Below are 23,777 nucleotides of genomic sequence, written 5' to 3'. Positions count from 1 at the left end.
AAGGTACCATGAAAGAAGAAGGGGTATTGCAAAAGCAGTATTGGTATTAATCTAGTGAGTTTTTTCAAATAGTTAATAACTTAAACTGTAGTTAGTTCAGGTTTTATACATTACCAGTATAATATTTGGTCTTTTTACTATACTCTGGGTGTTCTTATTTTCTATTCCACAAATGCATACAGTTTATTTGCTTCCCTATATCAGGAGCCCATGTCTGTTCTTCATCACGTTTTTTGAAAAACTTTTACGAAGTGCTGAATGCTTTTATCTTAAAAAAAAAAAAGTGCTGGAATAATAGTACTTGTTTCATGAATTTATCAGTCAGTACCATGAAATTTATCACTTTATTTTTCAGTTCAGTCAACTGGTATCCAGTGATTTGAAAGTACTTGGAAGGAGCTCTTACACACTGTGCAGTGATGGCCAATTACTCATCCGACAAGTCCTCCACCCAGAGACATCTAAGAAGGTACGAGATCAGAACTGGTGCAGAAAGGCAGTGCTGTGCTTTTAGGACATGGAAGAAAACAGCTTGTGTGAGTTTGAGGGGAACAACTCCATCCAGCCTTGGGAACTGGAGTGTTCCAAGACTATTTAAGATGATCCCCTCCCTGTCTCAGCCATGAGTAGCAGAGTAGTTATTCTTGGCATTCTCTTGAAAGTCAATACTTGGACTCCCAGATGAGCCCTATGAAGAGGAAAATTAGGAAAATCAGAGCAGAGACAGCAACAACACAAGTACTTTGAACTCTGTGTCTCAAGGAGTGGAAACAAAAGTGCTGATCTAACCTCATCAGAAGTGATGAAGAGTTATTGCTTTGCTTAGGCTTGTGTTAAACCACAGATTCCGAGGTCTGGAATTGGTAGGAGCCACCTGTGTCCTGTGCAGGGTAAGCACACAGCAGTGCCTTGCCCTGGAGGATGGCAGTGCTTCCCCACCTGCATTTATTCAGCAGGAGGCAGAGCTACAGCTGATTTGCTACTCCCACATGGAACGGCAGTTTGCTCTCCTAGTTCCTGTGAGGGCTTAGAGCAGCTTGTCCTGCACAGGGAGAAGAATCTTGCCTTGGTGCAGGGTGGTGGCTCTGCCTGCCTGGCAGCTCTGCAGGAACCCCACAGGAGTGAGAGCTGCTGACAAGAAAGGAGTTGACCAGTTGTAGATTGTTTTCTCTCTGGAGAAGACAATTGGCTTATGCTGAGTTTCTAGAAATATTTGTTTGGCATTTGTATTGCATTAAAACTTAACACTGACCTTTTATGAAAAGCTTGTGTTTGTGTAGGGATGAGGTAAGTAAGGAAATGAAATTATATTTATCATTCAAACTGTAAGACATTCTTTTTGTGGGGATAATTCTTTGTACTTCCCCCTTGAAACAAAGGGACTAAACTAAAACAAACTATGATGTTATGGAAGAAATAATTGTCCATACCAGATCAAGAAATGGGTCTGGTGTGGTCATATGGTGTCAATCGGGTTCACATATTGAGTCTCTTAATACTGCATTTCTTCTCTTTGTTCTTCCCTTTTTTTTTTCCCCTCCTTCAATGCCTTTTCATTTGCAAAAGTTTTTGTCTCTGCACACTCTTAGTAAGACTCAGACCATAACTTTTGCTATTTTAAGAAGCTTTACCTTGTGACTTTTCTTAATTCTTTATTTGCAAAGGTGCGTGCTGTTTGACTTAGGCCAAAGTTAAACCTTTATTTAATAACACAGTTCAAGAGTGTGTTTAATAGTGTTATATAATTAAATTTCTTATCAACACACAACAGTAATGAATAAATATTTTTAAGTTGCTGGAAAATATTTTGTGTGATGTAACAATAGTTATTTAAACTTTGTCATCATGTTTCGGTACAATTCTGCTTTTCACTGTGGCCACAGAAGAGAAAATATTGTCCTAAATGGGAATATTAAACAGCAAAACATAGATATCTTTAAATATTTTTTCCAGCCATCTTCTCCAGCTGTTTTGCACAGATCTGCCTCCCTGAAGCTATTTGTATTTGCTCATGTAGAGTTCCAATTTTGAACAGCTGTGGAATTTGAACTGTGTTACAAAGGAGCCAAAATTCTCCATCACAGACAAGCTGGTGATGTGCAACTACGTGATTTTTGGGACTGCCTCATTCAGTCCAGAAATAGTAATTGAAATTTAAAGGAATAGTGTGTACAAAACAAACCTTTTCCTTCATTGCAGAACTTCCTGCTCTCAGACTGCTTCTATTCCTTCTATGATCTGCGCAAAGAGTTTCACACCTGCTACCCTGGTTCAGCCTCCGTGAAAGATCACACTATCAAGACCATGGCAGAATGTATCCTTTTGCTGCAGCTTTTACACCAGAATCAATTACACTTCCTTAAATTCTATGCCCCTGATCATTGAAGGGTTTATTCTTCTTAAATAAGATGTGGGTTTTAAAAACTGACAGGTAAAATGAAAGTGTCTGCTGATGTGTGTTGGGAGAGTTCTGCTTTCACTTTTTTTCTCCCATTTTGGGTCTAACACTGATTTCTAAACCATATTTAGTAAATTCACCAAAGAAAAGCATCCCTTGCATCCCGTGCATTGATGCTTGATCTGAAAGGCAGAACTGAGCTGTCAGTGGGCCTTTTCAGCACTAGATGACCTGCAAGTTTCTACTGTTTGCATATAACACATAATAGTAGTTCTTTTGCATGGTCCTGACTGAACTGAGTTTAAAACCAAACAAATACATCTAAATTCCAATTAGGAGGATTCTTGTGGCCAACATGAATGTGATTAAAGTTATGTTTGAAGTGAAAGGAACTTATTCAGCTTTTTTTTTGTCTTTAAACTGCAAACACTGAAATTATGTAAGCTCTCAATAGTTTTCAGACTGTTGACCATTCAAGTGAATATTAACCAGTTTATGAACAGAGTAGTATGTCTAATGATCCTGTGTCCCTGCTAAGACAAGTAAATTTGATTGCCAGTTCTGTGTGAATATCAGGAAAGCTTTATGACTTGTTTACAGATGATTGTGCAAGTCTGTTATTTTCTATAATCACCTGTTGTAGATCTGGGCTTAGGGACAGATGAAGCAGAGGAGGACTTTGGCGTGTGGCAAGTAAAAACCATGGTGGCCATCATTTTCAGCATGCTCTCTGAAGGTTGTAGTAAGTCAATTATTTGTATGGAAAGAAATCTTTCTTTTCTGAGAGAATTGGCAGTGGTATGGTCATTCTTAAGTAATCTCTGACCCTGGTTATACTTCCTGTTCTGTTGCAGATCACGTGTTTACTGAGCCTGAAACTGTGAAGTACAAGTATGAAACAGGTCCTTGGTGAGTGTCACAGTTCTTTACAAGCAAAGATGAGTCTTGCAGTAAGGAAAGCTTGTGAATGTTTCCCTGTGGTCGCTGTGAAAGCACATTGGCTCCTCAGCACACTAACAGTGCACTCAGCAGTCAGTGTGGTGTGGGCAGACTAGAACTGGCACACTGGATGCGGTACTTTAGTCTTAAAGTCACTGCAGGTTAAAAATGCTCTTTGTTCTCTTGCTTCTGTTTTGTGTGGCAGTGGGGCTGGCTTATCTTACCAGCAGTGAAGAAATATTTGTGAACTTTCTCTGAGTCAACAGGGTAATGGCCAGAGCACCCCATAGGCAGCCAAGCTGTGTGGTGCTCCTGAAAGGGCTCATAGGCTGTATTGTGTGTTGGGTTTAGGGAGAATAAAACTGGGATGTTCTTTGTTCTCAAGTACCTTCCAGTGACTGTAGAATGAAACATCTTGGCCATAAGTAATTTGTATTCGTATTTAGGACTGTCTTGTATCTGCCATCTATCTTTAGATTGTTAGATTTTTCAAATAAAATTAATCCTGTTCCTTGTTATTTTACTTAAAAAAAATTTTCATATTTTTTTTTATTTAAGGAACTGCAATGTGGTGACAAGATAGTGCATCTTCAGTGTTGTGTATATATAGAAGAATTATCTCAGTTATCGTTCTTTGTTCTGGTCCCATTATTCTTTTTGTACTCTCAACAGGAAATATACTCCCAATTTACAGTTAAAATAGTTGCAATCTGAAATTTGGTAAGATAATGGAAAACCTAGCTTAAAGCTTACTTTGCCTTTTTTTTTCCCTGTGTAGTAGTAAATCTGAAACTGTGGACAGTGAGACAGTAATACGTGCCAGAGGTTTGCCATGGCAGTCTTCAGACCAGGATATTGCTCGATTTTTCAAAGGACTAAACATTGCCAAGTAAGATAATAAGAATTTGCTTTGCTTTGACACTTCTTTAATAGTCAGTTGCTTTAATATTTATTTAACACATCCCCTGCACTTCCCACTGGAGTCCTCACTTCTACAGTCTTTCCCCACTTGCCCCCTTGCCATGCTGTGCTCACAATAACAGTGAGTTTACCAGCTTTATGTGTGTAAGAAGAGTTTTGAAAGAGACTTATCAATTGCAACCCAATATATGTTCCTATTGCTAGGACCTAAAGGGAGAAACTCCTATTGCATTAAGTAAAGCAGAGTCCAAGGTACAATAGAAGCTTTAATTTTGTGCCAGCTCCTCAGTGTTCTGCTACATTCAGGAACCTTCTTGTCTGGAAGAAGTTTTCTTATGCCTTGTGTGTACACTTGCATAGCTGTACGTGTATACATATGTAGGAAGACAGAGAAAGAACAAGTGAGTTTACTTGAGCACTTACTACTTTAGTCATTTAATGTATATTCTGAATTCTCAACACTGAGAAGATACAGGTTTTTATTTAGAGCTCTGAGGAAATTCAAATGTGCATCTCTGAGGTGATAGGAAGGGCTTGCAAATCAGCATCTTCATGGAAGCTGAGAAGGTGGTGCAACATGAGATCTGTAATCTCAATGAAGTGGATTTTAAAGTATAATTGTGTTACATCAAAAATGAAATGAAACTGTGGATAGTTGCAATTTCTTTTTCAATCTGTAACCTTCATGTTAAAATCTGATTTCTTTACTATTCTTACAATTATTTATATTATTGTATTATCTGTATTAAAGAGTCAAACTAAGTTTATTTTTGTTGGCTTTACCTTCTAGAGGTGGTGTGGCTCTTTGTCTGAATTCTCAAGGAAGAAGGAATGGGGAGGCATTAGTTCGGTTTGTCAATTCTGAACAGAGAGACCTCGCCTTGGAAAGACATAAACATCACATGGGCAGCAGATACATCGAGGTAAATGTTGTCACTTGGAAAAAAATCTTTGGAGGGCAATGGGAATGTTTTAGTCCATGGTTTTAAGTGAGAACAAACTGCACTTCTGTTTTGCTCAAAGCACCAAGATGCAATTCTCCGGCTTGTGAAAGTGTGTGTGTGTGTGTGTGTGGTTTAGAGTTGAACACTGTGATTTTCATGTGTTTTATTTTTTTGTTGTTGTTCTTTTTCTCTTCAAGGTTTACAAAGCAACTGGGGAAGAATTCTTAAAAATTGCAGGAGGTAAGTGATGCTGGAGTTCAATGTGATTACTTAAGTTCATAGGAATGTTGTTCTAGTTCTAATTTTTTTTCTTGACTGAGGATGCAAATGGATAATGAAGTAGCTTTTCCTGTTTTGCCTTCCAAGAATATTTGACCCTGTCAAGTTCTGTTTTCATGTGGCTGAAATTGAGCTGTGAGCATTTGGGCTGTCGTGTTCACAGTTTGGCAGTTTGGGAGGAAAATGGAGCTCCTACAGTGGAGGCATCGGTGTGATTTTGTATAAGTTCACCCTAATCTCATGTTTGTTCCAATTTTATTAAAATATGAAACACTTGCACAGTAGATTTTCACTTCAAAATAGATTGCTGAGAGTAGTAGTGTCTGGGGTGTTCTGTGGGTTTGTTGCTGTCTGCTGACCTCCTGTGTTCATCCTGACTGCTCTGTCCTATGGAACTGACTCCAGCATGGCCACATGTGTTATCTTCTACCAGGCACCTCCAATGAAGTGGCCCAGTTCTTATCCAAGGAGAACCAAGTTATCATCCGGATGAGAGGCCTTCCATTCACTGCTACTCAGGAGGATGTCTTGGGATTCCTGGGGCCAGAGTGCCCAGTCACAGGAGGGAAGGAGGGACTTCTCTTTGTCAAGTACCCAGATGGCAGGCCCACAGGAGATGCATTTGTGTTATTTTCCTGTGAAGAATATGCACAAAATGCACTTAAAAAGCACAAAGAAATACTTGGAAAACGTTACATTGAACTCTTCAGGAGCACAGCAGCAGAAGTCCAACAGGTTGTAACTATTGGCTGTGAAACTCAAAACTAAGAAGAATCACTTTTGACAAAACTAAAGTTTTGTAACCGCCTTGTTGATATCTCTTTCAGCAGTGTGTTAAACATATTTGTGATAATAATCACTAAAGATGTTTTTCAGCATTAAGCCCTAACATGTCATATGTTCCCTTTGTCATTTGGGAATGCATCAACAGAACACACTTGAGATCTAAGTTTCCTGTATTTCTTATCTTTTTAATTTATTTATATATTTATTTATTGCCCTCAGAATCTCCATACTTGGAGATGAGCACTCAGGTAAAAAAAAGAAACACTCTCACTTAACCAATCACATTTTATGAGTAAATTAGAGCTAGTATTTTTACTTATTAGTTATTTCAGGTCTCAGTTCTTTTAAAATGACTGGTTTGAATTAACCCTAACTTATGTAAAAACTGTATGTGACAATACTGGTTTATTAGCACAAATGTGGTTTCAGGTATTATAAAATGAACTGTAATTGGCTTTTAAGTTTTTTTGGATTGCAATTAGAAAGATCTGTTGTTAGGGTCTAGCAAACTGAATTTGTTAGCCTTCCCCTTTCCAAGTTTGAAATTCTTGGATGTCCAACAGGAAACTAATCACAATAATTTGGTTTAAGCAGGAGGTTTTTTTCTCTGATGTTGGAAATAGTACTGTAAGAATCGATCTGTGCTCAGGCAGACAATGTGTAAATCTCTCTTGCTGTGCCTGTGCCCCAACAGGTCCTAAATCGCTACATGTCGACGCCTCTGATCCCCACGCTGCCGACTCCGCTGATCCCGGTGATCCCGCCGCCGTACGCCATCGCCGCGGGCAGCGCGCGGGACTGTGTGCGGCTCCGGGGGCTGCCCTACACCGCCGGCATCGACGACATCCTCGAGTTTATGGGGGACGCCACAGGGGATATCAAGCCCCATGGAGTTCACATGGTCCTTAATCAACAGGTAACAGCATTTTGCATGGGAGGATTGACTTTCCAGTGCTTGAAGAGGGTTAGAAGTCAGGGCAGCTTACCTGATCTTGGCTGTGCTTTAGTCTTCTGTAACTTTGGGAAAATACAATGTTGTCTTTGTCTCTTTTCCTCATTTCTCTTCCCCTTTTACATACAGACTTGCTTTTCTTTCTGTGCGTGTGTCTGTGCATCAGTCTGGGGAAGATGAAGCCTGTTCTTTTAATGATAACCTTATCCTGGAGGCTGTTTAAATGGCTCTTGTGTTTCAGGCAGATGCTGGAGATACCCAAAGCAGAAATGCCTCTTACTAGATGGCATAGCTGCTTTGTCAGCTGCAGGGCTGCTGCTGTGTTGTTTGAGTGGAATTTGTGTCAAAATTACAATTTGACTAGAGGTTTCTGAGGCTTTAAAGGAAGTTGATAGTTAAAAATTGTGTTTTGGTTATATTTTAATGACATCATACTGATATATTTTCCCTGTCATCTTGTATTAAAAATAAACTCTCAGGCACAGAAATACTGAGGTACTAAGAAAACAAATGAAAGAGGCTATAGTTTTCTTGTTGTTTTTTTTTTTGTTTTGTTTTGTTAAGGAAGTATTTTATATATACAGCTGTGTCTGACAGATAGAAGAAAGACCTGGAAATCAATTTCTCATGTAGCAATGGACTTCACTAAAGACTCTGGGGTTTTATACTGTTGTACCTAAAAAGTAGTTGCAGGGAAGGCAAAGCCAGACTCTTCCTAGAGCTTCACAGCAAAAGAGAAAGGGACAGTGTTAATAAACTGCATCAAGAAAAATTCAATGTGGGTGAAGAGATAAAAAAAATCACAATGAGAAATTAGCTAAACACATGAACAGGTTCCCAGAGTTGATGTGGAATCTCCACCCCTGGAGATGCTCAGATTTCAAGTGGAGAAGGCTATGCGTAGCCTGATTATAACTTTTGAAAGTTTGTTGTGCTTTGAATGGCCTTTGGATTAGAGACTTCCAAACTTTTTTTTCCATGCTACATGAGTTTCTGTTTCTTTCTGCAGAAGACTGAATTGTTACCTGTGAACTTCTTGCATGAGTCTTGATTTTTCTGCTCCCATAAATAATAGTTGAGTTATTAGTCATTAGTGCCAGAACTACTTTTGGTAGATGTTTGATATTGGTACTTTTCTGCATTTCTTATGATGTTTTTATAACAGATGGCCTTACAATTATTTCCCTGCCTCCCCCTAGGGACGACCATCAGGTGATGCTTTTATCCAAATGAAATCTGCTGACAAGGCCTTTATGGTGGCTCAGAAATGTCACAAAAAAATGATGAAGGACCGTTACGTGGAAGTATTCCAGTGTTCAGGAGAGGAGATGAACTTTGTTTTAATGGGTGGCACTTTAAATCGTAGTGGCTTGTCCCCACCGCCATGTAAGTTACCATGTAAGTCTCCAATTCTTCTGCTCTCTGCTGCTAAAGGCTGACATGTGGTAGGTGCTGAAGCTTTGTGGCCTTTCACCTTTTGACTCGGGTTTTGCCATGATCAATAATCACCCATCTGTGTACATGCTGAGATTGGAATTGTTCCCCTTGGGCAATAATGGGACTGATCAGCAGCATTTTTGTTGTGTTTTCGGTGGTGAGTAGAGGGCAGCGAGGTCTTGCCAGTGAAATTGTTGCACACTTTGCTCTGTGTGGGTGTCCTGTTCTGCTGAGCTCTGCGTAGACTTGCCTGTAGTGGAACCTACTTGGAATTAGAGGGATTTTTAAAATGGGCACAAGTTCTGTGTTCTAGCTGCCAGTGAATGCTCTTGCTATCTTGCCTTAGAGCATTTAGAAGGTACTCTTTGGGCTTATTTTTGAACAAAAATACCCACTGGGGTGATCCACTAACAGACCACAGAATAGTGACGTTGGATGGATTTTAATTTTTTTATTTTAAGATTACAGTGAACTTTTTTGAGGAACTATAATGGAACTTCACCATACTATTCTAATTAGTCTCACTACCAAATCACAAAGCAGATACCAATGTGTATTTGCAAAATAGTAAAAAGCTGCCAAATATAGTATATAAAAATAATTTGACTGCACACCAAGTCAAGCTTAATATTCCTGTACAAATCAGGTGGTTGTTCATCAAAATGCATCAGACTAGTGATCAAGTGTGTTATTCTCTTTACCAGTTTCTATAACCTAAAAATACTTTTTGAAGTTACAGGAAGCTTATACATGAAGACTCATGGTCAGCAGTTATGGAGGCCCATGTGTAGCTACTGTTATGATGCTTTTGTCCCACAGAGTACAACTTCTGTTAGAAAAGAATGAGGGTGTGTTGGTGTGCACGCCTGCTTTCTCTATGCATATGGCTTTATGCTTTCTTTGAATAACTCTCAAGTTCCCTACTTTCCATTCACACATGGACAGGGCTGCTCAGCTCTAGGAGTTGTGAACTTTTAGGAGTTACTCATTCCAAATGCTCCAGTTACCATTCATGGTGATGTAGCAAGGGTCTCCAGGGGAGAAGGCAGAGATCAGTCTTTGCTCCAGTGTTCATCAATTGTGCCTAGATGGTTTTAATCAATTTTAATCCCATTGCTGTAGGAAGGGACTTATTCATCCTAGAGACCTCCATTCTAAGTTTTTGTTGCTGTGTCCTGGTTTGGTTTCAGGTCTCTCTCCACCAGCCTATGCTGCTTTCCAGGCAGCAGCAGTGATCCCAGCAGAGGCAGCAGCGCTGTACCAGCCACAAGCTCTCTTGCCAACCACCAGGACTCCCCAGGCCTCCGCAGCTGCTCCTCCAGCTGTCACCTACTACCCAGCTCAGGCTGCCCAGCTTTATATGAATTACACAGCTTACTATCCCAGGTAACCCCAAGATTTAACTGCTTCTCTTGACCTTTCATCTCAGTGGAGCAGGCAACTGTGTGGTCACCTGTGAACAGCTCTTAAATTTGTGTTTCTGGGGCCGGCTATCCTGGGAACTTGATGTTCAGCAACAGAGACAGCAGCACAGACAACTGATTGTCTGTGGCCTTCTAATGAAGTTTGGCTTTTCTGTAGCTTCTGTTGGAATCTCAGGATAAGGTTGGTCTAATGTTTAACAGGGTTTTTTGGCACTGGGGCAATGTCATCAAGGCAGTTCTGTCTCCTGACCAGGAGAAAGCCATATCAATAAATGCCTCTGCACACTCATCTCTGAGTTTGTTCTTTTACTTACAGTACTGTTTCCATACTGAAAGGCTCATCATACATGTGTACTAGGTTTGATTTCAGTATATCACTGAGACCAAAGAACACTTTTACAAGTGAAAGGAAAGCAGATCTCCGCCTTTTTCTCTTCCCACAGATGGTATCAGCATAAGTCACTGAAGGCTGGTACTTGGGTCCATGGAGATAGCTTGTCCATTGATAGTTCCTAGGCTTGTGACACTTACTATCTTGAGTACCTAGATGGGCCCTGACCAGAGATGAAGGTGCTAATTAATGACTGTTTTGTGGCTCAGAAATGCCAGATTGGGCATTTGCCTGCTTTTCATACTGTGGCACACCCATCCCTTTTTTCCTTAGCTTTTAACTACCTTAAAAATCATTTGCAGCTGCTTTTTTTCTCCTCCCCATTGAAATAACAGATTGCACTCCTTATATCTTTAACTACAAATGTTAGCTATTTTCCTTTCTGTCCCTTCTCCAAAAATAGATTATCAGATGCTGAAGAGAAATGAAGAAAGTCCCCAAAACAATCCCCATCACTGTTTGTTTTTCTGTGGTAGTTGGGTGTAGTTTGAAACTTAAATTTTCAGTTTCATCTTTGCCTATTCCAAGTACTAGAAACAGTTATCAATTTTTTTCATAACAATTTTGCTCCCTCTTTCTCTTTCAGTCCTCCAGTATCTCCCACCACAGTGGGGTACCTTGCAGCTCCTCCAGGAGCTGTAGCTGCTGCTGCCACTGCCACCCACACTCCGATTCTGCCCCAACCTGGAGCGTTAGTCCGGATGCAGGGCTTGCCATATAACACAGGAATGAAGGAGATACTCAGTTTCTTCCAGGGTTACCAGGTTAGTATGCAGTGCCTGTGCTTACGATGCTATTTGGACCTCTGAGTATTGATCAGTGGAGATCAAACTGAGCAAGTGAGTGCTTTTGGAAACTGCCAAAAGTGTGTGCAAGCTCCATGTTTTGTATTTACCTGACAGACTGAAGTGTAGCAGACTATTTGCCTTATTTCTTATATAATAAACATATCCTGATTAGAAAGCAGTGATTTAGTGTCTACGTTGAGGGTTTGAGTTTGAAGAGAAGAAAGCTCAGAGCCCCCGTGTGAGTGGGGCTGTGAAGGGGCTTCCAGAGGACGGTGGGGCCGCCGAAAGGTTTCTGTCCTGGCCACTTTCTTGGTGGGAGCTATAGCAGGGTCAGTGTTTGTCCTTCAGACTGAAGGGCTAAAGTCTGCTGAGAGCAAACCTTAGTACAGAGGGCTGTGAGCTGGGTGTGGTGACTCACCTGCAAAGAGAGAAATACAGATACCTCTGTCAGAAACTCTTTCAAGTACTGATTATTTTGGTCACAGACAGAAACATTTTCCATTAAAATTGCATTACATTGCAAATTAAAGGAAAGTTATATTCTCCACATTATTAGTACTGATAGCAAATATTCTACATGCTGTAGGTAATTTCAGTCAGTATGGACTGATTGACTGCTCTCAGTGAGCAAACATATAGAACCTTATCTTCTTGATAAGTTAAAAAAAAAGCACCAAGTACAACCATTTTTTTTCCAACAGCACTTACATGAATTCATGGAATGGGCCATGTCTTCTGCCTTTCATCTCAGAGGATATTGTATCTATATCCATGTTTTGCCATCATAAGTTTGTTAAAAGGAGAGATAATTGGAAATGGTATATTCCAGTCAGACTTTAACTTCTGTGGGTCATAACAGCACTTGCACAACTGCCAACTCTGCCCTTTCAGGTGCTACTCAACAGCCCTGACATAAAATTCTCTGTGTGGGTCTCAAACCACTGCAAGTGATTTGTGTGAAAAGGTGACAGTTTTTACATGTTTGTCCTTCAACATTCTGTAAGTTGGGTAACAGTGACAGTGCTGAAGCACAGGATGCAGGGGAACTGCTTTTAATGCATAGCAGCAGTTATTATGAAACACTCAGGTGTGGTATTTTACTATTCTTTTTTTTTTCTTTTCTTTTAACCTAGAAATTCTTAAAGAGCAATGAGCTTTAATTTGTAGAGCCAGATGTCTGCTGATTATGTGAATGTAGACTGATAAGAGATCCTTAAATGTGTATGTTCCAAGTTTTGAGTATTTGGAAGATGCAGTGCTCAACCTGTTGTATCTTTTTATCAAATGTTCCATTTATGTTTGAAAGCAGTTTGGCATACTCAGTTTTTTGGTGGAAAAATTTGAAGATAACCACATAAAAAGTATGATGAATTTTGACAAACATTAAAAGAAACTAAATTTGGAGGCTTTTTCTTCAACAGATATTTCTAGAGTTCAAACCATGTTCAATTATTTTGTGGCTTTCGTGATTTCCAGACAAACGGTAATAATCATTTATCTTGCTGTGTAGCCACTGATATTTTGCCTTTCAGTTTTTTTCTCCTGTCTGGGGGTTTTGGTGGATAGATGGTGGGTGTATTATAACCTTATATGGGGAAGCCTCTTTTCTAAATTGAAATTCATCTAGAAGTGTAAGTGCACCTTTGGAAAATGTGGCCTGAACCTGTCTGTGCATGGAACTGGTCAGTGACAATCTTTAGTGCTCTATTTCCCACTAAATCATTAGTTTAGTGAATCTGGACTTTGTGTCTGCTGCTCAGTTTACCCTTTTACTTCTTTCTGCATTTGGAGAGCAGTTCATGGTGTTTGTATTGCACAATTAAATGATTCAATGAATAGAAATTTTGCCACGAGGTCAAAACTATATTCTGCTGCTGCAATCTCCTGCCATCACCAGTTACTGTTATTAAATTGGTCACCTCTTTGATTTCTTTTGAAGATGTTGCCCAAATGAGATCGGGTTCAAAATCTTATAAAGGAGCCAAGGAATTCTTTTGAATTGTTCTTGGAATCCCGCATGTGGTAATGCTAGTTTTATACTTGCTCATTCCTTTAGGGGAAAAAGAGGTGGTGACTTACTGTAATGGGACAAAACTATGTCTCTGGAGCCATAACTAATATTTTTTTTCTTTTTTCCTTCCCTTTCCTCACATTATTTTTTCATTTTCTGCTGCTGCCCAAGGATTTATTACATGATGCTTCTGCTCGTTCATAAAGTGAGCCCCTAATAATCATCAGTGGTTTGGGCATGGTTTTAATCTCTGTATAACTAATTGATGTTGGTATTCAGTGGGCTTCAGTGTTGGTATTCTGGGAACCAGATCGGAGATGCTGAGATTGAAGGGTGATTTTTGTCTTTGTATGTCCTTGTGTGAAAGGAACAGGGTTTCAGTTTTAGTTCTTGCTTTATTCTCTTCTGATTTTCTTCCTTCAGTCTTTGTGGGCTCTGAACTTTGCATGTATGCACATGTTGCTACTTCAGTGAGAGCACCTTTCATACCAGACCTGCCTCTTCAGAGACAGACTTTGCTTATCATGGCCTTCAACAAGCTGGTCTCAACATCAGTACATGCTTCTAATAACAAATACTGTAAAAGTCTGCAGATCAGCATTTTAATTTTGATTTAATTTTATCAGTATTAGCATCTTGTTTAGCATTTCAGCAGCTTTATTTCTTCTTGCAGTTCTGCTTTCTTGTTTTTATTGTTGAAAATTCCTTCCAGCTTGCATGTGTTTATTGTAACTGTTAGTAAACAATGGAAAAACTTATGAAGAATTTTCATAGTAGATCTTGGAGATGGTAATTTCCCTCATTACCTTTCTGTATAATATTGTAGTGTACTGTAATCTTCAAAAGAGCTAATATTAGTACTCTCTGATTCAGTAATTCCTGTTAAACTGCTTTTTAGTTGTACTGTAATGCAACAGGGCCATTGCTTTGAGTCCAGTTGTATACTGGATACAAAGCTAAAGGATATCTAAGAAAACAACAACAAAACCCAAACCAACCAAAACCAGACTGAAAAAACAACAAAACCCCAAATAACCAAAACAACAACAAAAACCTCACCGTGGAATTTATATGAAAATGGGGTGAGAGTATTTCCTTTTGATGAGTGCTAAAACATCTGCTAGAAGAAGTGGCACAAAAATAGTAATTAAATGCAACAATTCTCCTCGGTGTTACTTTGGGCCATTAGTTGTAGAAGCAGTGAGAGAACTCAAGTAAATAAGGGAGAAACAGGGGTAGAAGTTGCCATGGATTTATGTGAAGTTGGTGCATATCAGAACAAAATTTTTCCCTGAAGTATTTTTATTTTGCTTTATTTAGTGGCTAAATCCTCTATGGATTTTACTATTTATCTAGTAAATGAATCAATGAGAAGTATTTTCAGTCTCCAAATACTGACTCTTTTGTTTGTTTTTCTATGAGAATGCAAATACTGGCAGAGTTGGTATCGTGACAAGAACTGTTAGGTTAATGTATAAGCAGATGCAGTTTAACTGTGCCCCTGGTCTTAGCTGACCAAAAGTGAGTTCCCAGCTGTGCTCCTGGCTGGGATTCAGTGGGCATGTAGGAGCACTTGCCCAGTTTCTTGGAGGTTGGCATGAATGTGAACTCATGCCTGCCTGAAAAGGACCCCGCGGATTAGTTCTTAGAAAGCAGACTTGTTATTTAGGTAAGTTTTAAGTATGGTAGTAACAAAAATAAACTAGATCTGACTGAGATTTAGGGCCCATGAACACAATGAACTTTATTTAAAGCCTCCTGAAGTTGCTGAAAAAGACTAGGATGGAAATGCAGGGACTTTGGTGTACATGTTTTCATATAAGAGAAGCTTAAAAGAAATACTGCTGTTTAAACCTGTACAGGGCTTAGGTGCCTTTTGTCTGCTGCTCAGCAGAGCTTTTGCAGTATATTAATCCTCCAAGTCTTTAGAGACACAGAATTCTGGGCTTGTCAGTGGAGGGGACAAGGATGACTTGTACTTAAAGCAGCAATAAGGCAGCAGAGGGAAGTGGAGGCATGGCCAGATTCCAGAGGCATTAACAGCATTTCTCTCTTGGACCAGGACAGCAGACTGCATTGTTACTGACTTTTTAGGGATTACATTTTTTCTCTGAAATGCATGCTTAAACAAAGAAGTATTCTGTTTCCTGTGGGTTCCTTCTGAAATCTGACTCTCTGCAGTCTGAGAGGGACACCCTGTCATCTGTGTGCCAGTCCCAGTCCCAGCACCTTCTGACTGGGGAAGGGAATGGGGATGTGAGAGAGGAATTCCCACTTACTGGGATTTTCACCTGGCTATACAGTCACTGTTATATGCTCACCCCATGCACTCAGAATAGAACACACTCTTTGTTTTGATTTATTCTTAAATTTATCTTCCACCTGGAAGTGTTGCCTATGTGGGGAAACCATCTGTGAGACTGGGACTCCTAAATTAGTGATTCCGGTTTCCGTTGTTGCCTCCCACACTTAAAGCCAGAGACTAAAGTAGCACCATCTTGAAGCTGTATTTTTGGGGACTGGCTGTACCTCTTCAGTCTCTGATACACAAAACCTTCAGGTGGTGTCTCTTCCACAGAGCACTGGGGTGGTTGCTGGTGAACATCAGCACTCACAGTCCAGTGGATGTACTCCAGGGGCAAAGCCAGCCTAGGGTATTTCTGCTGGTTCTTCTGCTAAAGGTTGCAGTTACCTAGCCATCAGGTCTGATTCTGGGTTCCAGACAGTCTATCTGGGCTTTTTTTCTGAAATCTGAGAGTTCCCTTTGGGAACTGTTCTGTGATAAAGTAGTTTAGGCTGGAATTGCAGCTGCTATCCAGGAAGTGGCCGTTTTGCCTGTGATATCTTCCTTTTATTTGGTCCTGTTTGTTCCCAGTTGAAGTATATCTAAATATACTTCCCAGTTTTTTTGGGTTTGGGTTTGTTTTTTTTTTGAGCAGGGTTCCCCCCCCCCCATTGCTTTGTATGTGCTGTTTTTAGACTGAGCTTTGAATGTTTGCTGTAGGAACTGCAAAAATGAAATGGAAATCAATGATTTACTGGTTAGTGACCTGGATAAATCTGTGCAGTCTGTGAGAGGATAAGAACAGTCCCATATTTCCATCACTGAAGAATTAAAAAAATGTACAAGGGAAAAGTGTAGTGTGCTACCTCTTTATTTAACCACTTTACCATTGGCTTTGTCCCATGTGGTTGGATGTTTTTGTTTTGTTCTTATGGGTTCTGAAATGCAGACAGAATCAGAAGTATTTACCATCATGTACTCAGGGTAGTTTTCATTCCATTTGAAGAATTTACAGTTCCACAGCTTGTGTTTTAATTGACTGCAGTCTCTTACCTGTCCTTGTGATTAGAAGCTCCTTCTGTTGCTGGTCTTTTGATGATTTTATTTTCCTTCTTTCTTTAGGTCTGAGCCTAAGCTCTGACAACTTTGACTTTCTGTCCAGGATAGTTCTCCCACTTTCATGTTTTCCACATTGTATATTGCCTTTCAGGTGTGACCTTTGAAATACTGTCCCTCACAAGAGACTGTAGATCTTTGACTACTGTACATCTACTGATAATCTAAAGTATGTACTATCTTGAGACATTCCTTCCAAAGAGTAAACTTACATTTTGTAGATTTGTTTCAAGGGCAGGTCTGGGAACTGATAATCTTAATATTTGCACGGTCTGGTTGCCCTGGCAGAGACTATCTAGAAAATACTTCTTATATTTGTCTTTTACTTAATGGCATGGGTCTAGATGTGAAGGTGGCTAGAATTCAGTAGTAAAAATTCTGGGAGGTTCTTTTCTTTTATGCTCTCTGGGCTCTTGGTTATTGTTCTCTGTGGAAGGTGTGTAATGTGTTGGTTGGTTTTTTTCTGTTCAACTTCCCTTTGGATGGATACAATGTGTCCTGTATGCCCAAATATAATACCTTTTTCTCCCTAAGCTGGCAGGAGACTTTGTGTTGTGCAAATATCCCAGGTGGGCAGCACAGTACCTCCACATTGTGTACATTTGGCAATCATCTAAACTGTTAGTGCAAAACTGTGGGGCAGGAAATTCTTCTTGCCACCAAAAGGATATTCTCTAACTTGGGTTATGCTACACACTTTGTCTTCTGGAGCCACTCCCGCAGTCTTTGCAGCACATGCAAGAGTAGTCAGTCCCTTTCCAGGATATATAATTAGGAAAGATTATGAGATAAAAACAATGTATCATATTCCCCAAGATGTATTATCTGACTAAATATTTCATATTTGTATCAGGCCAGTAGTATGAGTGACCACTGTTCATATTCAGGACCTCAAGTAATTCTTAGATCTGATTCACTTGTGAGTTGTTTGTTTTAATTTTGTTGGTGTGACTGTACTGTACAGTCACTTTTTATTTTAACATACTACTTCTACAGATCTATCATGATGCATTTACACTGTATAGTTTATTTCTTTTCCCTATGTAGAAATATTCTATACTAGTATCAATTCTATCTTGTAAGTGCATTCATGCCAGGACATTGATTTTCTTTAATTGCATTGGTGGAGTCTGTGTAGTGCAAGTATTACATGCAGCTAAAGTGCTGATCACTCTACCCTAGAGAAGCTGCAGTTTAATTCCAGGAGTGTATAAAAGAGCTGAATTAGAGCTTATATTAACCCCACTTCAGTCCACAGGCTGGGAGATGCCCATCTGCCCCAGGGAGAGCCTTTACTGCAGGCATGATAATGCTCATGCAAACTTAAGAGTTTGGTTACCTGATGCTGCCCTCTCATGAGTAGAAGGAAAAAAAGAAGCACTTCATGGTCTGAGCTATTTCCCTTCTTAGATAAGAACCAGTTCAAGTACACAGTAGAATGTTCCCCACAAGCATTTACTTCATATCTATTCCTACAACCAGTAATACAGTTGATTTTTTTTAATCTTGCATAAAGATCTCATCTGTCAAATTCACTGTCTCCTGCCAGTTATTATAGCTGATGCTCTTAATTGTGGTTGCAAATGCTCTGTGCGTGGCTTGCTGTGCCAGCCTGTTCCTTCTGTGCTGACTGTCCCATGTCACATTGTACTGTAGTACGCGCCCGATGACTACAATGGCCTCATTCAGCTGAGCGAGCAAGCCAGGAGTGTGTTACAAGCACCGAAAGAGTGGGTCTGTTTGTAACTCTTGGTAACTTCTGAAGAAGGTAAGATATGATGGCAGAACCTGTGTCTCCGGAGGTGAACGGGAAGGGAAGAAAGGGCTTGGTGGCAGAGACTTTTGCTGTGTGGCTTTCCCCCTCTTTAGCTTGCATTGGGATTCTTACATTAGTCTTTCTGCTTAAAAAATCAACTAACCCGAGGAAATGGGCCCATTGTGATCTGTAGTTGGGACAGCAGTGGTAGAGGTAGTGTGTGATTGCCTGATTCTGCTCAGATGGTGTGTTAAACTTCCAGAAGGGTTTATTAGTGCTTGTTCCTCATGTAAAGCTTTCAGTCCAATATTTTACTTTTAGTAGAGTGATAGAAGATGATTTTTTTTCTTGCTATTGCCACAAAGCGCACACAAAGGTGTGGGCAAAAAAACCCAGACCTCTGACTTTGACTTTTCTGTATCATATAACAGGCCAGAGATTAATAGCTCTGTTTCTTGATCTCCCTAATACAATGTGAACTATTACATTATTTTTTTAGGAGAGATTTTTTTGGGTATAGTGACTTTCTGATGCAATTAACTAGAGTTGCTAACAGTAAACTTGCCTGCATTTTTGGCACTATCACATAATTCTTATAGAAGTTTTGTTGTGGTCTCTGTGGAGTACATCATGTCCCAGTACTGGTATTTTGTATTCCACACAAAATGCTACTGATTAATCAGTACATTTTTTTCTCCTTAAGGAGAAAACCCATAACAAACTTTCAGTACAAATACAGCAACTAAATACTGTGCCTTGAGACAATTACCTTCATAGACAAAGGTACTGTCACATACCCACCATCAACTCAATTGTTTTCAAATTGCCTGGATTCCCATGGATCTGCTGGAAGGCAGATAGAGTAGAGGCTGATGGTCTGGTGATTAACTGGGAAACCAGAGCAGCAGTAGGTTTCTACTATGTATGACATGGAAAAAGTCTTTGACTAATTAATGGAATAGCTCATCCTGAGTTCTAAGTGGTTCAAAGTAGTTTTATACACCACTCCGTCTAGAGCAACAAATAAAAAAATTCCAAAAAAAGATTTCTATGAATCTGAATCTAATTTTAAAACACATATGTACATAAAGAAAATCTATTTCTATCTCTAAATCAATATGAGTAAAAACTTTAAACTAGTGTGTATTAAAATGAAACTAAAGGGGTTTATTTAACTTTTTAAATTATGTTGCTTGCGGAATGTGCAAACTTCTCTGCTAGCTTTCTATGCAACTCTTATAACATGAATTTCCAGATCCCTACACTGGTATTGCTCCAATAAACTATGTTTTTAAAGCTCTCCTTTGTGCTCAGAGGTCTAACTGTGTTCCATGTGGGCTTTTAGCTGACTGAATTGCAATATTAAATTTCTATTCTGGACTGATGGTAAATGACTTGATCCCATATGGATTAACAGCAAAGAGCTGGTTTAGAGCAGAGTGTCTTTTAGCTCAGATTTGTGGCTCAAGCCAAGCTGTGTTCAGCTTTCTCTTTGAGCACAGTGTTATTTTGAAATAAACCAAACTTGAAGTGGGCTTTAGACATGAGGGTTTTTATTTGTATTTGAATTTCTGTCTGCATGCTCTTTCTTGTCTAACTTTAGTTATCTGAGAAGGAATAATGCAGAGCCTGTGCTAACTGTCTCATGCATGCTTTTGGTTTCTAAAGGGGACTGTTGCTTACATCTTAAGAATATTTGATCTACCTGCTCAGTGTTTGGGCGAGTGAAGCTCTGACATGTACTTGCTTTATTTTCATTTGTTTGAATGTAAAGCTGATCAGAAACTGCTCTTGGCAATACCTGCGAACTCTTTCTTACAGTATACCAGGCACACACATTCTACAAAAATGAAACCCTTAAATATTTTAACCTTTTATAAAGTCAAGAGGACATATGTCACGTGAACTTAACTTGATTTAGGTTAATGCTCCTAAAACTGGTTTGTTTTCCAGCATGGTTTTGTCTGACACTGTTTTCTCCAACAAATTAACCTTGTATGATGAGCTTTTGATCCTTCAGCCTTTGGGTTTGAAACTTCACTGAAATTCAGTTCTATCCAGCAAACAGGGGTTCCAAACTTAGTTTGGAAGTATTTCCTGTGTGTTTTGGGAAATGGATGGGATACAGCATGGCAGACAGGTGTCTGCTTTGAACTCAGCAATTTGGAAAAGACTTTACAAGGGCAAATGCCCTTCAAAGTAAATCAACACCAATGACTAAATAATCTCATCTGCTACCCTGATTTTTCTTAAAAATTTTTCTTAAAGATTTTCTTAAAGATTTTTCTTTTGTTAAAATCACAGTAAGTACTTATTTCACTTGGACTGCTCCAAATTTTACTTCATTTTTCTTAAAATATTGTTTTTGCACTGTATGCCTGTGTTGAGCTCATCCTCCCAATACAGCCTTTATTTTGTGTGTGTGTGTGCTTCTGTTTTGTTTTGTTTTTTAAACTTTGCATGTGATACAAAGTATACAGCCTTGTATGTATCCTTTGTCACTTGGCCGGAAGTCCACATAGCACAAGAATTATTCATTGAATGCTCAGACTTTCTTACTCCGTTTACCTTTTATTAACATCCGAGTCTTTATTTTCTTATCAACCTTTAATCTCAATTGCTTCATTTTCTCATGGAATTATGTCTTCATCATTCTACTCAGTACACCAGCAGAATAAGAGCTGCTGCTGTTTGCTGAGCTAAAAGCTGAATTATTTCAATCTTTGATCCTTTCTCCTCCTTCCCATTCTAACACTCAGAGTATTTTCACCACAAACAGAGGAGTGGAATGAACCAGATGCACAGCACTAAAAACTGCATTTCCAGGTGTGGTCTCTGGTCTTACTAGCTTTTGTCTCTTGTCTTTTTGTACCATTGCAGCTCCAAGCAGATTCCATCCTCATGCTTTACAACTTTAGTGGCCATCCCAGTGGTGAGGCATTGGTGACTTTTCCAAGTCTGGATCTAGCTAAGAAAGCAGTGGCTGAGAAGAGCGGACAGCTCCTGGGCAGCTGCTCTGTGGAATTGTACCTGGTCTAACTAAACACTCTTTGGGGCATGAGGAAAGAATGTCGCACCCGCCACCGTGCCTTTTGCAAAATAAGGAGTCTTCCCTTGCCAACAGGCAGCAGCAAATGTGCCTTTTCAGCCTAACAAGTTGGAATGCAGAGTGGTACATGTCCTGTACTTAATTTGAAAAACGGCGTATCCTGTGATGCCAAAGATACAGTGAAACCAAAAATCATGCAGTTAATTTACTTAATTTCTAATGTACTTGTGTAAAAATAAGCAAACCCACTCCTGGCATCTAGTTAATTGTGAAGACAGTCTAATAGCACTTCAGCTGTCGCAGCCATGGGAGGAACTTGGTAGCATCTGAAGTGGAAAGCAAAGCTTGAGTCATTCAGATTTTTCTGTGTTTAGTTTTTAAGAGTTTACACTTGACAAAGTGTCTTGTTTTTGTAGAGTTTAAATGTCTTTAGGATGGTCTTTTGGAATGCATGGCTTACCCAGTTCAAAGTGTAGATCATATTGATTTTTGTTTTGTTTTGTTCTTGACTGGAAGATATCAGGATGCTGGATCTCAAATGCAATTGTGCTTTTTCTTGTTTTCATTAGACATTATTTTGCAAAAGCCATATTTGTCTTTCTTACCAGTGTACTGCTGCCAACATGTAAAGCAAAAGAAATAAAAACAACATTAAAATCAGAAAAATCCTCCCTGCCCACCCATAACTCCTGGTCCCAGACCCAAACTTTAAATCTCTACAGGACAAAAAATGGCACATAAACCTGAGTAACTAGTAAGTTATATTTTTTTATTTAAGCATAATAGCTTTCAGATACTGTATTAAAGATTTTGCTCTAGTTTATGTGCATGCAATTTGTTTACATCTTTAAACTACTTTATTTGTATATTATGAAACAACAAGATACGTTGGAATCTCAATTCTGTAGTGCATGCTGTTTTCTTTTTCCCTGTGTATGTACATAAGCTAGAAGTACTTTTACGTCATGTAGCATGTGTTTAAAAAAAGACATCTGCTGTAGAAGCACTAAATTACTTGTTTTTACTGTGCCTTACTTCAAAACCATTCCAAGTGCAATACCAGCAGAGCAAAATGTAACGAATTCTGTTGCTGACATGTTCATGGATGTCTGGATTGATCTGTTGTTAGTGTACAATTTGAGTTGTACTTTAAAGAACTGAATGATGTATGCTTCTTTATATTACAACAAATAAAAGAGATGCTTACGATGTGCATTGGCTTTTGAAAGTGATTTATGCTTTGGTTTAATGTATTTTCACAGAGCATCATTCTGTGATAAATAACCTCTTACACATTTTTCTCTCCTAGGTTTGGGATAAGCATTTGTACTTTGAGTGACTGGTGTGATTTTTCTGTTGGTGTGTTTTTGTTCTCCCCCCCCCCTTCTTGCATGTTCTGGTAAGCCAGAACTGTGTATAATGCATGTGAAATTACTTTTTAGGCAATGTGATGTAACTGGTTACATGCTTACTGTTCTCATGCTGTTGCCAGAGGAAACAAAGTATTGAACTTGAAATCGTGTTCATGTTTGGATTTAATTGACCTAGTGGGTCACTTGCTTTTCTGTGCAACCCAAAATGCTACATTTAAGTCATATTGGAGCCAGTCAGCTTTTAATAGTAAAAGTGGAGAAAGGAGAGGGAATGTCCATAGTCTGAAGTATCATCATGCCAGATGCCATTTCATCATTAAAACCTCCCAAAGGAAGTTTTGTCTCAGTTGGGTGGGACTGGAGGAAAAGCCTTTTCATTATTTTAAAGTGGATTTAATCTGTTTCCAACATGTATCTTGGTGAAGTCTACCAAGCACTTAATTTAAAAGTAACTGAATAGTAGAAAGGATTGCACGATTGTAATTAATGTTCCCATTGTGTCTTGGAGGAGAATGCCTTTCCTTTTTTAAAAAATTTGGTAGCTAGTAGTCCATTTTTTACACTGTTACAATCTGCCATGGTCCAGCTGGTCCTGTCTTGGTTATGGCTTTGCAATCTGTTGAAACACCTTATTTTTCAATTGAACAAACCATACAGAATTTGTGTTTTTTCTGTTTCTGTGGCAAGCTGAGCCAGGGCTGCAATGGAACATCACAAGTAACATCAGCCATGATTTAGATGTACCTGTTCCCCCTCATCCTCTAACACCTTTCTGGGTTGGTTGACAGTGATCATAATTCTGCTTTTAAGTGCAGTCCCCTGATAACATGAATGAAAATTGCAAATAGTCTCTGCCCTGGGTAAAATCTGTATCTCCCCCTTTTAGGAAGAGGCTAAGCCACCAGCAGCTGCTGCTTCCATCCTTGTTT

General features: G+C 39.3%; 1 protein-coding gene across 6 annotated transcripts in view; it reads left to right on the top strand.

Annotated features, from left to right (window-relative positions):
• ESRP2 (epithelial splicing regulatory protein 2) overlaps window positions 1–21,395 on the top strand; it is a 39,651-nt gene extending 18,256 nt beyond the window's left edge. Inside the window, exons 4-17 of one of the 6 annotated variants that reach the window (XR_011698900.1) lie at window positions 356–469; window positions 2,200–2,314; window positions 3,042–3,140; window positions 3,253–3,307; window positions 4,116–4,226; window positions 5,049–5,181; window positions 5,400–5,442; window positions 5,915–6,216; window positions 6,962–7,183; window positions 8,419–8,617; window positions 9,847–10,042; window positions 11,058–11,235; window positions 16,765–16,839; window positions 18,327–18,407. Coding sequence is in view for 4 of the 6 variants with exons in the window: in XM_071567860.1 (XP_071423961.1) it covers window positions 356–469; window positions 2,200–2,314; window positions 3,042–3,140; window positions 3,253–3,307; window positions 4,116–4,226; window positions 5,049–5,181; window positions 5,400–5,442; window positions 5,915–6,216; window positions 6,962–7,183; window positions 8,419–8,617; window positions 9,847–10,042; window positions 11,058–11,235; window positions 18,327–18,416 (1,857 nt within the window). In the remaining 2 variants the exon portion in view is untranslated. Of the gene's footprint in view, window positions 1–355; window positions 470–2,199; window positions 2,315–3,041; window positions 3,141–3,252; window positions 3,308–4,115; window positions 4,227–5,048; window positions 5,182–5,399; window positions 5,443–5,914; window positions 6,217–6,961; window positions 7,184–8,418; window positions 8,618–9,846; window positions 10,043–11,057; window positions 11,236–13,198; window positions 13,282–13,441; window positions 13,476–16,764; window positions 16,840–18,326; window positions 18,439–21,306 lie in introns of those variants that run through there. The other 5 variants (XR_011698899.1, XM_071567862.1, XM_071567861.1 and 2 more) reach the window with 5 other exon arrangements.
• Window positions 21,396–23,777: the final 2,382 nt, after the last annotated feature.

This window comes from Pithys albifrons, chromosome 12 (assembly GCF_047495875.1).
Source record: "Pithys albifrons albifrons isolate INPA30051 chromosome 12, PitAlb_v1, whole genome shotgun sequence".
NCBI lineage: Eukaryota > Metazoa > Chordata > Aves > Passeriformes > Thamnophilidae > Pithys > Pithys albifrons.
This window is presented reverse-complemented; position numbering and strand designations above follow the sequence as displayed.